The sequence below is a fragment of the Myotis myotis genome, unplaced genomic scaffold (assembly GCF_014108235.1).
Source record: "Myotis myotis isolate mMyoMyo1 unplaced genomic scaffold, mMyoMyo1.p scaffold_m19_p_4, whole genome shotgun sequence".
Lineage (NCBI taxonomy): Eukaryota > Metazoa > Chordata > Mammalia > Chiroptera > Vespertilionidae > Myotis > Myotis myotis.
This window is the reverse complement of record NW_023416346.1, coordinates 85,582,121-85,595,020: the sequence shown is the minus strand read 5'-3', so window position 1 is coordinate 85,595,020 and position 12,900 is coordinate 85,582,121. Positions and strand designations below refer to the sequence as shown.

Below are 12,900 nucleotides of genomic sequence, written 5' to 3'. Positions count from 1 at the left end.
TAGTACTCATGTCCAATCTCTTCTTGGAAGCACCTGTCTTTCCTTAGATTTCATTTGGTAGGCTACTTGGTAGCCCTATAACTTCAGCTCTCTGATGGGTTCAAGGAAAGTTAAAATTTTGTCATTTATCTACTTTTTTTTCTCATTGTTCTGGTGGGAGGGATGCTCTTTCCAGCTTTCTACATCCTAATCAGAAGTCAAATTACAGTGTTGTAAAGTCAGTTGAAATAATTGCTTTCTGTGTGGTTGTGTATTTTATTTGACATACAGTAGGTTCATTTGTTCAAATTTTCTTTCAGTTTTAAGGGATTGCTTTTAAATTTAAATTTTGTTTCATAATCATGTGAACTATTTGTATGATTTCAAGTCGCTCTATATAAAAGCCCAATATGCAAATTGTCCCCTTGGGAGTTCGACCACTTGCTATGACATGTGCTGACCACCAGTGGGTGGCATGGAACAAAGGAAGGCCCCAGCCAGCAGCCAGCAGCCAGGGAAGGGAGGCCCCGGCCGGCAGCCAGAAGGCCCCGATCAGCCCTGATCACCGACCAGGCCTAGGGACCCTACCTGTGCACGAATTTCATGCACCAGGCCTCTAGTATATACAGAACAATATGTATTCAGAGAAGCTTTACTTCTCTCCCTGTCTCCTCAACCTTATTTTCTCCTTTTCTCAGTAGGCAGCCTCATTAAAACAAAAATCATAATTTATTTCTTACATTACATATGATTATTTCTTACATTTAAAAGATAACATTCAGATATGTGTGTTTGTTGTCCCCTTTTTCTTAGATAAATGGTAGCATATACAGTATACAAACTTTACTCCACATTGTTTTTTTTATTTAATACTTCACAATAGTTCTTTAGAGACATTATTCTCATTTTTTCTTATGGCTGCACAGTACTCCATTATATGGACATACCATACTTGATTCAACTAGTTCTCTGTGATGAGCATTTGGTTATTCTCAAGTTTTTTGCTTTTACAAATAGTGTTGTGATGAATAGCCTTGTGTATGTCTGTTTGTATTTTTTTGCCATTTTATCTTTAGACTCCTCTAAAAGTAGCATTGCTGAGTTAATAAGTGATTCATATACACTTGTGACATATTGCCAGATTTATTTTCAATAGAGTATAGTACCATTTTGCATCCCCACAGAAATGTGTGAGTGTTCTTTTCTCTGTAGAGTATGTTGTGAAACTTTAGGATTTTGCCAGTCTAACAGGTGGAGATTTAAATATATATATATTTTTATTCATTTCAGAGAGGGAGGGAGAGGGATTGAGAGATAGAAACATCAATGATGAGAGAGAATCATTGATTGGTTGCCTCCTGCAAGCCCCCTACTGGGGATTGAGCCTGCAAACAGGCATGTGCCCTGACCTGGAATTGAACCTCCTAGTTCATAAATCGAGTCTCAACCACTAAGCCACACCAGCTGGGTGAAGTGGAGATTTTTATTTCAAGAAGTTTTAATTTGTATTTTTCTTGAGAGTATGATTGAGAAGTTGCTTTTTATAAGTTCTTTGAACAACCTTATTTTTCTTAAAATTTCAGTACACTTGAATTTTATAAACATACAACTGTTGCCCAGAAAAATATTGTGCCCATTGGGCCAAAAACCATATAAGAAGGGACTGCTTCTGTTTTCTTAGTGATTTGAAGATTCCAGAGTTTCAGTCACAATAATCAAATTTGGCAGACGACCATAAGAGTTTAAAGGTTTGCAAATTTGCAGTTCACTTTGGAAATATTACTTGATTTGTGGTTGCCAGGTAACCTGGTAAAAAGAGTGTAGATCAAGGTGGATGCCGCTGTAAAAAAAATAAGGATGTCTTACCCTTTGAGACAGCATGGAGGGACCTGGAGAGTATTATACAAAGGGAAATAAGCCAGTAACAGAAAGACAAATATCATATGATCTCACTTATATGTGGAATATAATGAACAAAATAAACTGATGAACCAAATAGATCCAGAGACATTGCAGCATGCAACAGATTAATGAATCTCAGAAGGAAGAGTAGACAGGAAGAGATTAACCAAAGAACTTATGTTTGTAACCCATAGACACAGACAATAGTGCGGTGAAGGCCTGGGGAGGGTGGTGGGGTGGAGTGGGTCAACGGGCAATAAAAAGAGGACATCTGTAATACTTTCAACAATAAAGATAAACTTAAAAAAAAAAAAAAACCTGGAGAGAAACCAAGATGGAGGCATAGGTAAACACCGGAGTTTGCTGCCTCGAACAACCACTTCAAAAATACAACTAAAGGACGGAACGGACATCATCCAGAACCACAGGAAGGCTGGCTGAGTGGAAATTCTACAACTAGAAGGAAAGCGAAAAGCATACGGAGACTCAGAGGAGGTGCAGTACGGAAGTAAAATACAAAGGTGCGGAGGTGCATGTGGAGCAGGCTGGCGGCTGAGGCGCGGTTGTTGTTTTCAATCAGGAGGGAGTCTCAGGCTCTGAGCTCCAGTTCCGGGCGAGTCTCTAGGGACCCAGACTCATACGGGAGAAGCAGGACTGTCTGGCATCGGTCGGAACTCAAGGGCAGCTTTCTCTCAGAGGGGCTTGCAGCAATTACCAGGGCACTGAGAAGCAGAGCCTCTGAGGGCAAGACTGAGAGCAGCCATAACTCCTAGCCCCACCCTGTTGATCACATGGGACCCACCCTGCCCAAGCCCTGCAGGGAGGCTTTTGCTGGATAGCCTCAGGCAAAGGCTAGATTAGCACCTCCCTAGAGATCCAGGAGCCAGGAAACCAGAGGTCAGAATGGGACCATCCAGTTTACAGCTCCATGGAACCATAAAGGACACACTCAAGGGGCAGACTCTGTGAGCACCAAAGCCCCATTGAAGCAAGTCCTGCCCCAGAGGGGTGTCTCCAGCACAGAAGTTCTCCCACTGCAGACACAGCTGATTCTCACAGCCAATTGGCCTGGAGGTCAATTCCTCCCAGTGATAACTACAACAATGAAGGCTTAACTACAACAAGACTGTGCACAAAGCCCACAAGGGGGTTCACCAAGAGTGTCCTCCTCAGGTAATTGGGGAGGCTGAACCACTGGGCCCTAGAGGACACTTAGCACAGAAAAACACTTTATCAACACAGGGAAGCATAAAAAATGTGGAGACAAAGAAAAAGGACACAAATGACAGAAATGGAGGAAAGCAAACTACTGGATATAGAGTTCAAAACCACACTTTTAAGGTTTTTCAAGAATTTTCTAGAAACTGCCGATAAACTTAATGAGATCTACAAGAAATCTAACGAGACCCTCGAGGTTGTGATAAAGGACCAACTAGAAATTAAGCATACACTGACTGAAATAAAGAATATTATACACACTCCCAACAGCAGACTAGAGGGTTGTAAGAATCAAGTCAACGATTTGAAATACGAAGAAGCAAAAAACACCCAGCCAGAAAAGCAAAATGAAAAAAGAATCCAAAAATACGAAGACAGTGTAAGGAGCCTCTGGGACAGCTTCAAGCATACCAACATCAGAATTATAGGGGTGCCAGAAGAAGAGAGAGAGCAAGATATTGAAAACCTATTTGAAGAAATAATGACAGAAAACTTCCCCCACCTGGTGAAAGAAATAGACTTACAAGTCCAGGAAGCGCAGAGAACCCCAAACAAAAGGAATCCAAAGAGGACCACACCAAGACACATCATAATTAAAATGCCAAGAGCAAAAGACAAAGAGAGAATCTTAAAAGCAGCAAGAGAAAGAAACTCAGTTACCTACAAGGGAGTACCCATATGAATGTCAGCTGATTTCTCAACAGAAACTTTGCAGGCCAGAAGGGAGTGGCAAGAAATATTCGAAGTGATGAATGCCAAGAACCTACAGCCAAGATTACTTTATCCAGCAAAGCTATCATTCAGAATTGAAGGTCAGATAAAGAGCTTCACAGATAAGGAAAAGCTAAAGGAGTTCATCACCACCAAACCAGTATTATATGAAATGCTGAAAGGTATCCTTTAAGAAGAGGAAGAAGAAGAAAAAGGTAATGTACAAATTATGAACAACAAATACACATCTATCAACAAGTGAATCTGAAAATCAAGTGAATAATCTGATGAACAGAATGAACTGGTGATTATAATAGAATCAGGGGCATAGAAAGGGAGTGGACTGGCTATTCTTGGGGGGAAAAGGGGTGAGGGGGATGCGGGAAGAGACTGGACAAAAATCGTGCACCTATGGATAAGGACCGTGGATGGGGAGTGAGCGAGAAGGGTGGGGTGGTAACTGGGTGGAGGGGAGTTATGGGGGGAAAAAAGAGGAATAAATGTAATAATCTGAACAATAAAGATTTATTTAATAATTAAAAAAAACACATGATATCCCCGAAAAAAAAAAGCGGGGGTGGGGGGGGGGTGGGGAGGTGTAGATCAGGATGTATTTTGCTATTTCCCTGTTCTTCCCAATTACCCTTGGCTTCACATGATGCTCCATTTTAGCCATCAGAAGCCACTAAGGAGTAGACGTGCAACAGAATTGTGGCTGTCCTAAAATATGATTGCCGAAAGGTCACCAATAGCCCTGTGATCTTGCTAGCTTGTGTCACGTGAAGATTTCATGCTTGGGATAAACCAAATATTTGAGGGCAAGAAGTGTCTATTTCATTTGCATTATAATTTTTTCCATTATATGCCATCTCCTTTTAATTAAAAGTAATAAACATTTGAGATTTTAGGTAACTACATTGTTTGTCTGGTGAGCTTTTACTTTAAAAACGGTATAAAACTCTACAAAAAGACATAGTCCCTACTCTCCAGGAAATGGTGATATCTTGGAGGAATGCCACAGTTAATGATGGGCTTTTAACGTTTTTTTCTAACTCTTATCAGTTTGCAGGCCTTTCAGATATATCTATCTCACAAGACATCCCTGTGGAAGGAGAAATCACCATTCCTATGAGATCTCGCATTCGGGAATTCGACAGCTCCACATTAAATGAATCAGTTCAGAATACCATTGTAAGTTAGACTAGTTAAGAGAATTTCTGTTCAATGTCAGGGAACTAAATAATAACTCTTTGTAATATTTTTCTTTGGTTCATTTGATCTTCAGTATATTTTATTTATTGAAATTTAAGATTCTCTCCTCGAGAATTATTTGGTACAGGCTTTCTGGACAGTTTGGCTATAATGTGTATTAAGAATCTTAAAATTTCCAAATATTTTTTTATGCTGATCATTCTGCCTCTCCAGATATAGTATAAAGAAAACTTTTTAAATAGGAAACTATTTTTTAAAAATACTGAAAAATATTAATATGCCGAGATGTTCATTACAGCATTCTTTGTAATAGGGGAAAGTTGAAGAATAGGTTGTTATGTTACACCTATGTGGTAGAATGCTAAAAAACCATTAAAAATCATGTTTACACAGAATTATTAATGATATGAGGAAATTTCTAGATGAAAATTTAGGATGGAGTTATCTCAACTATATTTTGAGAGGTTATATTACTATACCCTTTCTCAAATGTCTTGATTTTTAGTTAATCTAGCTTCTAGGATTTATTTGCCAGTTAAATTGGGAATGTTGAAAATTAATTTATTTTATATATTGTGGAGAATATGGTGGCTAGGGAGCAGGCTAATTGGCCCTTGGGATTTCATCATCTATAAACTGAAAGCCAGATGTTATGTTTTACAGAACAGATTTTAGTTTCTATAAGTAATGTATTAGGAGGGCTATATTTCTCTTTTACAGAGTTTTAAAAGTCAAAACAGATCTTGTGGATATGGTAAAGAGTTAGATGTTAGCTTAAGGAGTTAATAGAAAAAACCTGCCTCTGATTTGTATAGTGAAAGGGCTGAACTGGAATTTTAGCTCTAAAATTTAACAAAGGCCTCCCAGGAGATTGAAATAAAGGAGATTTTAGCAAATTAAGTTAGGGGGCTGCCTGGCAACCTTGGTTCTCACAATATAATAGTTGTGTATGTCTTTCAGATGCGTGATCTAAAAGCTGTTGGGAAAAAATTCATGCATGTTTTGTACCCAAGGAAAAGTAATACTCTCTTGAGAGATTGTAAGTATGAGGTTTTTAAGGATTTGCTGCTTCTCATCATACCTTATCATAAGTACTTTATAAGGCACAGGCTCTGTGGTAGAAAAAACTGACATCATTTTGCAATATGAATAAGTATATAAATGAAATTTTTGGAAGAAGTTAAAAATTTAGAATGGAATTTCAGAGATTGCCCTCACCAATAAATATACACTATATCCTCACCTGCTATAATTGACACTGTAAAAAGTATTTCCGGAAGCTGTGAACACACAGGGACTTTGTTCAACCAAAGAGCTAACAATCTCTAAGGAAAAGGCAAAATGTTCAATTGTGAAATTAGAAAAATAGCTAATACCCATTAAGGGTTAACAAATTAATAGTACCTTTATTGACATTTCTATTTTTAGAACTATCAATCTGATGACTGCTTTCTTTGTTCAAGATTTCTATCAATATTTGCAATAAATTATGCTGTTATTTAGAATTCTTCAAATTGTTAGACCTTTTTCTGTTCTTGTCAAATATTCTTGGTTTTCTTAGTAACCTTTATCAGAAAACTTGAATTAGTTGTTTGAGAATAGTAACAATTATGTTGTACATGAGTGTACCTTCTATTTTTGATAGCATTTCAGCTGTATTTTAGGGATGTCAACTGTGTGGCAATGTGCCATCACTCTGGGTGAACACTGGATGCAGTGTCAGAATTGTTTCCAACATAGTGCACTGTGGGCTGGAGCTGACAGATGATTTGCTACCATTGGTTTATAGTGGAAAGAACATGGACAAATCTTGGTTTAAATAGTGGTCACACTACTAGTTGTGTGATCTTGGAAAAGACAGTTAACTTTGCTGAGCTGAAGTTTCTTCCTCTGTTAAAGTGGAGATAATAGCACCTACCTGGCTGGTAAGTGTTAGAGATGATAGTGCATATCAACCTCCTTGCACAGCATCTGGCATTTAATAGGCACTCCATAAATGCCAGCTATTATTCTAGTGCCTTTCTGTTCCCTCAACACACATTATCTTTTTTAATCCTTACAACAACCTTGTGAAGGAGGAGTTATTATTTGTGTTTTACAGATTAAGGAAATGAGTCTCAGAGAAGCTGAGTGCCTTGTCAAGATCACACAGGCAGGATTAGAATCCAATTTTCAAGTTCAGCACCCTTTCCAATCTACCACTATGACCCCAGATGTGAAGATCCTTTGAAATGCTGCTTTGGTTCAGTTCAAAGCAAGGTTGCTTCTCACAATACAGAACCAGTGTGTTAGTTTGCCAATTAATTATGAATATTAGCTTAGGTCATATGTTGAGGTCCATCCTTAAACCTTGTGGGGATAGACAGTTAGGCTGGCACAAAGGGTGAGCAATCATGGTCAGAATTTGCACTTCTGCTCTGTCCTGTTATAGCTGTTGGCAAAGTAACAAGGAAAAAATTTACAACTTACAAAATAATCTAAAAAAACAACAACCAACCAACAACACAATAAGATACCACTTCACACCCCTTAGGATGGCTGTTATCATTCAAAGAAACAGAAAATAACAAGTGGTGTTGAGGATGTGCAGAAATTGAAACCCCTTTATGTTGCTGTTGCTGGTGGGAGTGTAAAATGGTGCAGCCACTATGGAAAACAGTATGGTGGTTCCTCAAAAAATTAACCATAGAATAATTCCAACAATTCCACTTCTGGTTGTACACTCAAAAGAATTGAAAGCAGGGATTTGAACAGATATTTGTACACCCATGTTCATAGCAGCAGTGTTCACAATAGCTAAAAGGTGGAAGCAGCTTAGACCAGTGGTCGCCAACCTTTCAGACCTCACGGACCACCGGTGGTCTGCGGACCACCGGTTGGCTACCGCTGTCTTAGACATTTGTCGATGGATGGAGAGACAAAATGTGGCATATACACCATAATATTTATCATAAATGGATAGAATATTACCCTTAAAAAGGAGTGAAATTCTGACACATGCTACAACATGGATAAACCTTAAAGACATGATGCTATGTGAAATATGCCAGATAAAAAAGGACATATATTCTATGATTCCACTCAAAAGAGGTATCTAGAGTAGTCAAATTGATAGAGACAGAAAGTAAAGTGATAGTTGCCAGGGGCGGAGGGGAGAGTGGGGAGTTGTTGTTTAACTAGAGGCCCAGTGCACAAAATTGTGCATGGGTGGGGTGGGGTGTCCCTCAGCCCAGCCTGAACCCTCTCCAATCTGGGGTCCCTGTGGGATCGGGCCTAAACCGGCAGTCGGACATCACTCTCACAATCCGGGACTGCTGGCTCCTAACCGCTTGCCTGCCTGCCTGCCTGATTGCCCCTAACCACTTTTGCCTGCCAGCCTGATTGCCCCCTAACCACTCCCCTGCCAGCCTGATTCATGCCTAACTGCTCCCCTGCTGGCCCGATTGTCCCCAACTGCCTTCCCCTGCCAGCCCAATGGCCCACAACTGCCCTCCCCTGCCGCAACCCGCCTCCGCGTGAGGTGGCGGAGACACCGGGACTGGTCTCTGTGCTGTGCGGAGTCACGGGACCCCCAGGCCTCACTGTGCGGAGTGGCCACTGGGCCCCGCCTCCGCTGTGCATGTGGCCATCTTGTGGCGGCCATCTTGTGGCAATATCACGTGCGAGGGCGCGAGGACCACCTAGGCTTTTATTGGTATACATGGGTTGGAGTTTCAGTTTGGGAAGATGAAAAATTTCTGGAGATAGATGGTGGTGATTGTTGCATAACAATGAATGTATTCAATGCCTGTACACTTAAAAGTGACTAAGATGGTGAATTTTGTGATATATACACTAAGTGGCCAGATTATTATGACCACCTGATGTTTGTAGGCAAATCAGCTATAATTTCCTGCTGAAGTTGCTAGAGGGCCAGATCATTATAAACGTCTGAATAGCACAACATACCTAAGTATCGATGCTGATCAAGTTCATCCTATCGTATTGATGGCATATCCCAATGCAGCTGGCTTCTTCCACCAAGACAATGCACCATGCCACGGTGCTCGTATTGTGCAGGAGTGGTTTCAAGAACATGAAGGAGACTTTACCTTGCTTAGGTGGCCCCCACAATCACCAGATCTCAATCCAATTCAGCATTTGTGGGACGAAGTTAAAAGAGCCATCAGGCAGCTGGTTCCACAACCATCAAATCTCACAGAACTGGACAGTGCTATTCATCAGGCATGATGTCAGATTCCTCGCATCACCTTTCAACATCTCGTGGAGTCAATGCCAAGAAGAATCGCCGCAGTATTGAAGGCAAAAGGTGGCCCAATGAAGTACTGATGGGGTGGTCATAATAATCTGGCCGGTCATAATAATATGGCCACTCAGAGTGTGTGTGTGTGTGTGTGTGTGTATGTGTATTACAACAATAAGAAAATAGTTTTAAAATACTGTTACAGAGCCCTGACCAGGTGGCTCAATTGTTTGGAGCATCATCCTGTACCCCGAAACATTGCAGGTTCGATTCCCAGTCAGGACACATACTCAGGTTGCCGGTTTGATCTGCAGTCCGATGCACACAGGAGGCAACTGGTTGATGTTTCTCTGACTTTCTCTTTCTCTCTCTCACAAAATCAATAAAAACATGCTCAGGCGGGGATAAAAAAATACATTTAAAAATACCATTGCAGATTTTTTACAAATTACAAAAATTTCCAGTGCATTAAAAAGCCAGTTTATTAATGTCAATTGTACTTGAAATCAGTTTTTCAGTTGATAAGTGTAGTATTCTTTTATGTAAAGATATATATGTGAAGAAGGTAATTGTGCTCTAAGCTGCATATTATTGAACTGTTGAAATATTAATCACCAATCACTATTGATTGAGAACTACTGTGGTTAGACCTGATGTTGGCAGAACCTTTTATAGTTTTCAAAAAGCTTTCATGTTATTTGTTAAAGTTTAACCTTATAGCCCTGGTTGGGTAGTTCAGCTTTTTGGAGCATTGTCTGGATATGCCAAGGTTGAGGGTTTGATCCCCTGTCAGGGCACATACAAGAATTAACCAATAAATGCATAAATAAGTGGAACAACAAATCGATGTTTCTCTCTCTCCCTCTCTCTAAAATCAGTAAATAAATAACATTTTAAAGCAAGTTTAACTTTATAAAATTACCAATATTGACCTGATTTTTCACCTATAACAACAGCAATTCCATTTTAGTTCAATGTAATAATTATAAAAGGGAAGCAGTGTGGCAGAGTGGAAAGAACTTCATAGTAGGAATCAAAAGACCTTGGTTCTGGTCCCACCTCTATACCTAACTGTTGATATAAACTTGGGAAAGTGACTTGCTTTTCAGCTTTAGTTTTCATATTTGTGAGATGGGCCTGATTATACTTGCCTTGTCTAATGTAGTCTCAGATTGGTGAAATTATTTGAGTCTAGTCTTCTTTCTGAGGGTGCAAAAATGGTGTACTTCTCATTCATTGGTCTTTATGGCATGTTGGAATGTGACTTGGTGGGGAGAGGGGTAAATTATGGGATATGAAATAAAACTTAAAGGATCTATAAAGAAGGACATTCAGAATTGGGGAGCAGGGAAGGCAAATAAAGGGGTAAGAGAGGAGGGAAGGCTTGGGCAGACAGACAGAGCATTGATATCTGAATTCCAAGAGTGGGAGAGGTAGATATTGGAATAAAGATAGAAAATACTGCATGGTTGTTTCTTAACAATCTTCTTTCTTTTCTTGCCTTGTAGGGGATTTATGGGGCCCCTTGGTCCTTTGTGTGACACTCGCACTGTAAGTATACATATTTCCTTTGTCATTTGAGTTGGAATAAACTTTTTGGTGGAATTTTCAAATTGAGGGGAATTTTGACTGAATATTTTATTTATGACTTCTATGACATGTTGTACTCCTTATGTATTTAAGTCTAAAAAATCAGAAAAAGTTGGTGACTGGCAAGAAGGTAGGGAGGGAGAGTGTGTGAGAGAGTGAGGGAGCGATAGAGGAGTGTGTGGACGTGTGTGGTGTGTGTGAATGAGAGCTAGGGACAGCTAGATCCTACAGATCTTCCAAGGGGCTGCCAAACCCGGCAGTCTTAGATGGCGAAACCCCCGCCACCGGAAACACTCCAGGGAGGACACCGCCAGCACAGAGACCGCGCCATCTTGAAGAACAGAACTGCTTGAGACTAGGATCCTAGCCTCGCCACAACCCAATCTGGTCTCAGTCACAAACTGGGACCCTACAGCCACTCGGGTAAAAGACCTGCGACCACAGCTGCAAACCCATGGACACCAAGACCCCAGGCACCCTGGCCGCAGATTTCTGTGAGTCACAGAGCCAATCTCCCTCCCCACCGGCCCCGCAGCAGTGGCATAGGAACTGCCAGACCCTCTCCGCACAAACACACAGTAGTGGCGGCTCTACCTGAATTTGAGCCTGGGTGTGCAGACACGGGAAGTTTGTTTCCCCCGACCAGAATCCACGCCCAGGCAGGGAGGCTGTGCTGAATTTGAACCTGGGGGTGCAAACTCGGGGAGTTTGTTTTCTGTGACCAGACCTTGTGCCCAAGCAGGGAGGCTGCACTGAATTTGAGCCTAGGTGTGCGATCTGGGGGAGTTTGTTTTCCGCAACCAGATCCTGCACCCACGCAGGAGACAACACTGAATTTGAGCCTAGGTGCGTGATCTGGGGGAGTTTGTTTTCCATGACCAGATTCCACAACAATGCAGGAAGTCAGCGCTAAATTTGAGCCTGGGGGCGCGAACTCGGGAGTTTGTTTCCTGCGACCAGACTCCGCACCCAAGCAGGGAGGCTGCGCTGAATTTGAGCCGAGGTGTGCGATCTGGGGGAGTTTGTTTTCCATGACCAGACCCTGTGCTCACGCAGGGAGGCAGAGCTGAATTTGAGCCTGGGGGCGCGAACTTGGGGAATTTGTTTCCCGTGACCAGACATCACACCCAAGCAGGGAGGCTGTGCTGAATTTGAACCTGAGCACTCGAACTTGGGGAGTTTGTTTCCCGCAATGAGACGCCATGCCCACACAGGGAGGCAGCACTGAATTTGAGCCTGGGTGCATGGACACAGGGAGTTTGTTTCCCCGCAGTGCACATCCACATGACCAGACCCCACACCCACAATGGGCGGCAGTACCTCCTGACTTTGATTCAGGGCAAGCACACATGGAAGGCTGTTTTCCGCAGGGCAGGAGTGGACCTCCTGCTGACACAGTGCAACTGTGCAACCTGGTCCCCCAGGCAGACTGAGGACCCAGATTCTTCACGCAAGAGGCAGCACTGAGCACCAGTGACTTGACTGTGTTTCTCATTGCGCGTGCCTGGGATCCCTGATTCCCAGTGCATTCACACTAATAGCCACAACTCTAATTCTTGGCGCATGCACACACAGGGACCCTGGTGCTTGGCGCAAGACCGCACCAAGCAACAGAGACTCTGATACTCGATTCTTGGTGCAGACACAGGCGGTCTCTGACTCCTGATAAGCGCTAGGGCACTCTGATTTTTGGCACACACCAGCAGAGTCTCTGTTTCAGCATGGCGCAGGCAGGGTTCCAGATTCTAGGTGTGCACACGAGGCCACACTGAGCACCTGTGACTCTGATCCTGGGCGAGTGTGGCTCCCACCAACCCATGGCAGCCACATGTCTTCGTGTCAGAGCTCTTCAGTGACACTCGGGAGTTGCGAAGCTCCCACTGCACACGGCCCAGGCCCCTACAACTCAACATTTGAACCTTCTGATGATAGAATGGAGAGACAATGAAACAGTCCCCAGAGGAAAGAAAAAGAGGAATCACCAAGAAAGGAAATAAGTGAAACGGAAACATGCAACATGACAGAAAAAGAATTCAGCGTAATGG

General features: G+C 42.1%; 1 protein-coding gene across 2 annotated transcripts in view; it reads left to right on the top strand.

Moving 5' to 3' along the window:
- Positions 1-12,900, top strand: part of YIPF6 (Yip1 domain family member 6) — a 56,612-nt gene that overhangs the window by 26,342 nt on the left and 17,370 nt on the right. For both annotated transcript variants that reach the window (XM_036304551.1, XM_036304552.1), the window contains exons 2-4: positions 4,873-5,001; positions 5,983-6,061; positions 10,774-10,816. In XM_036304551.1, coding sequence (XP_036160444.1) covers positions 4,873-5,001; positions 5,983-6,061; positions 10,774-10,816 — 251 coding nt within the window. The remainder of the gene's footprint in view (positions 1-4,872; positions 5,002-5,982; positions 6,062-10,773; positions 10,817-12,900) is intronic.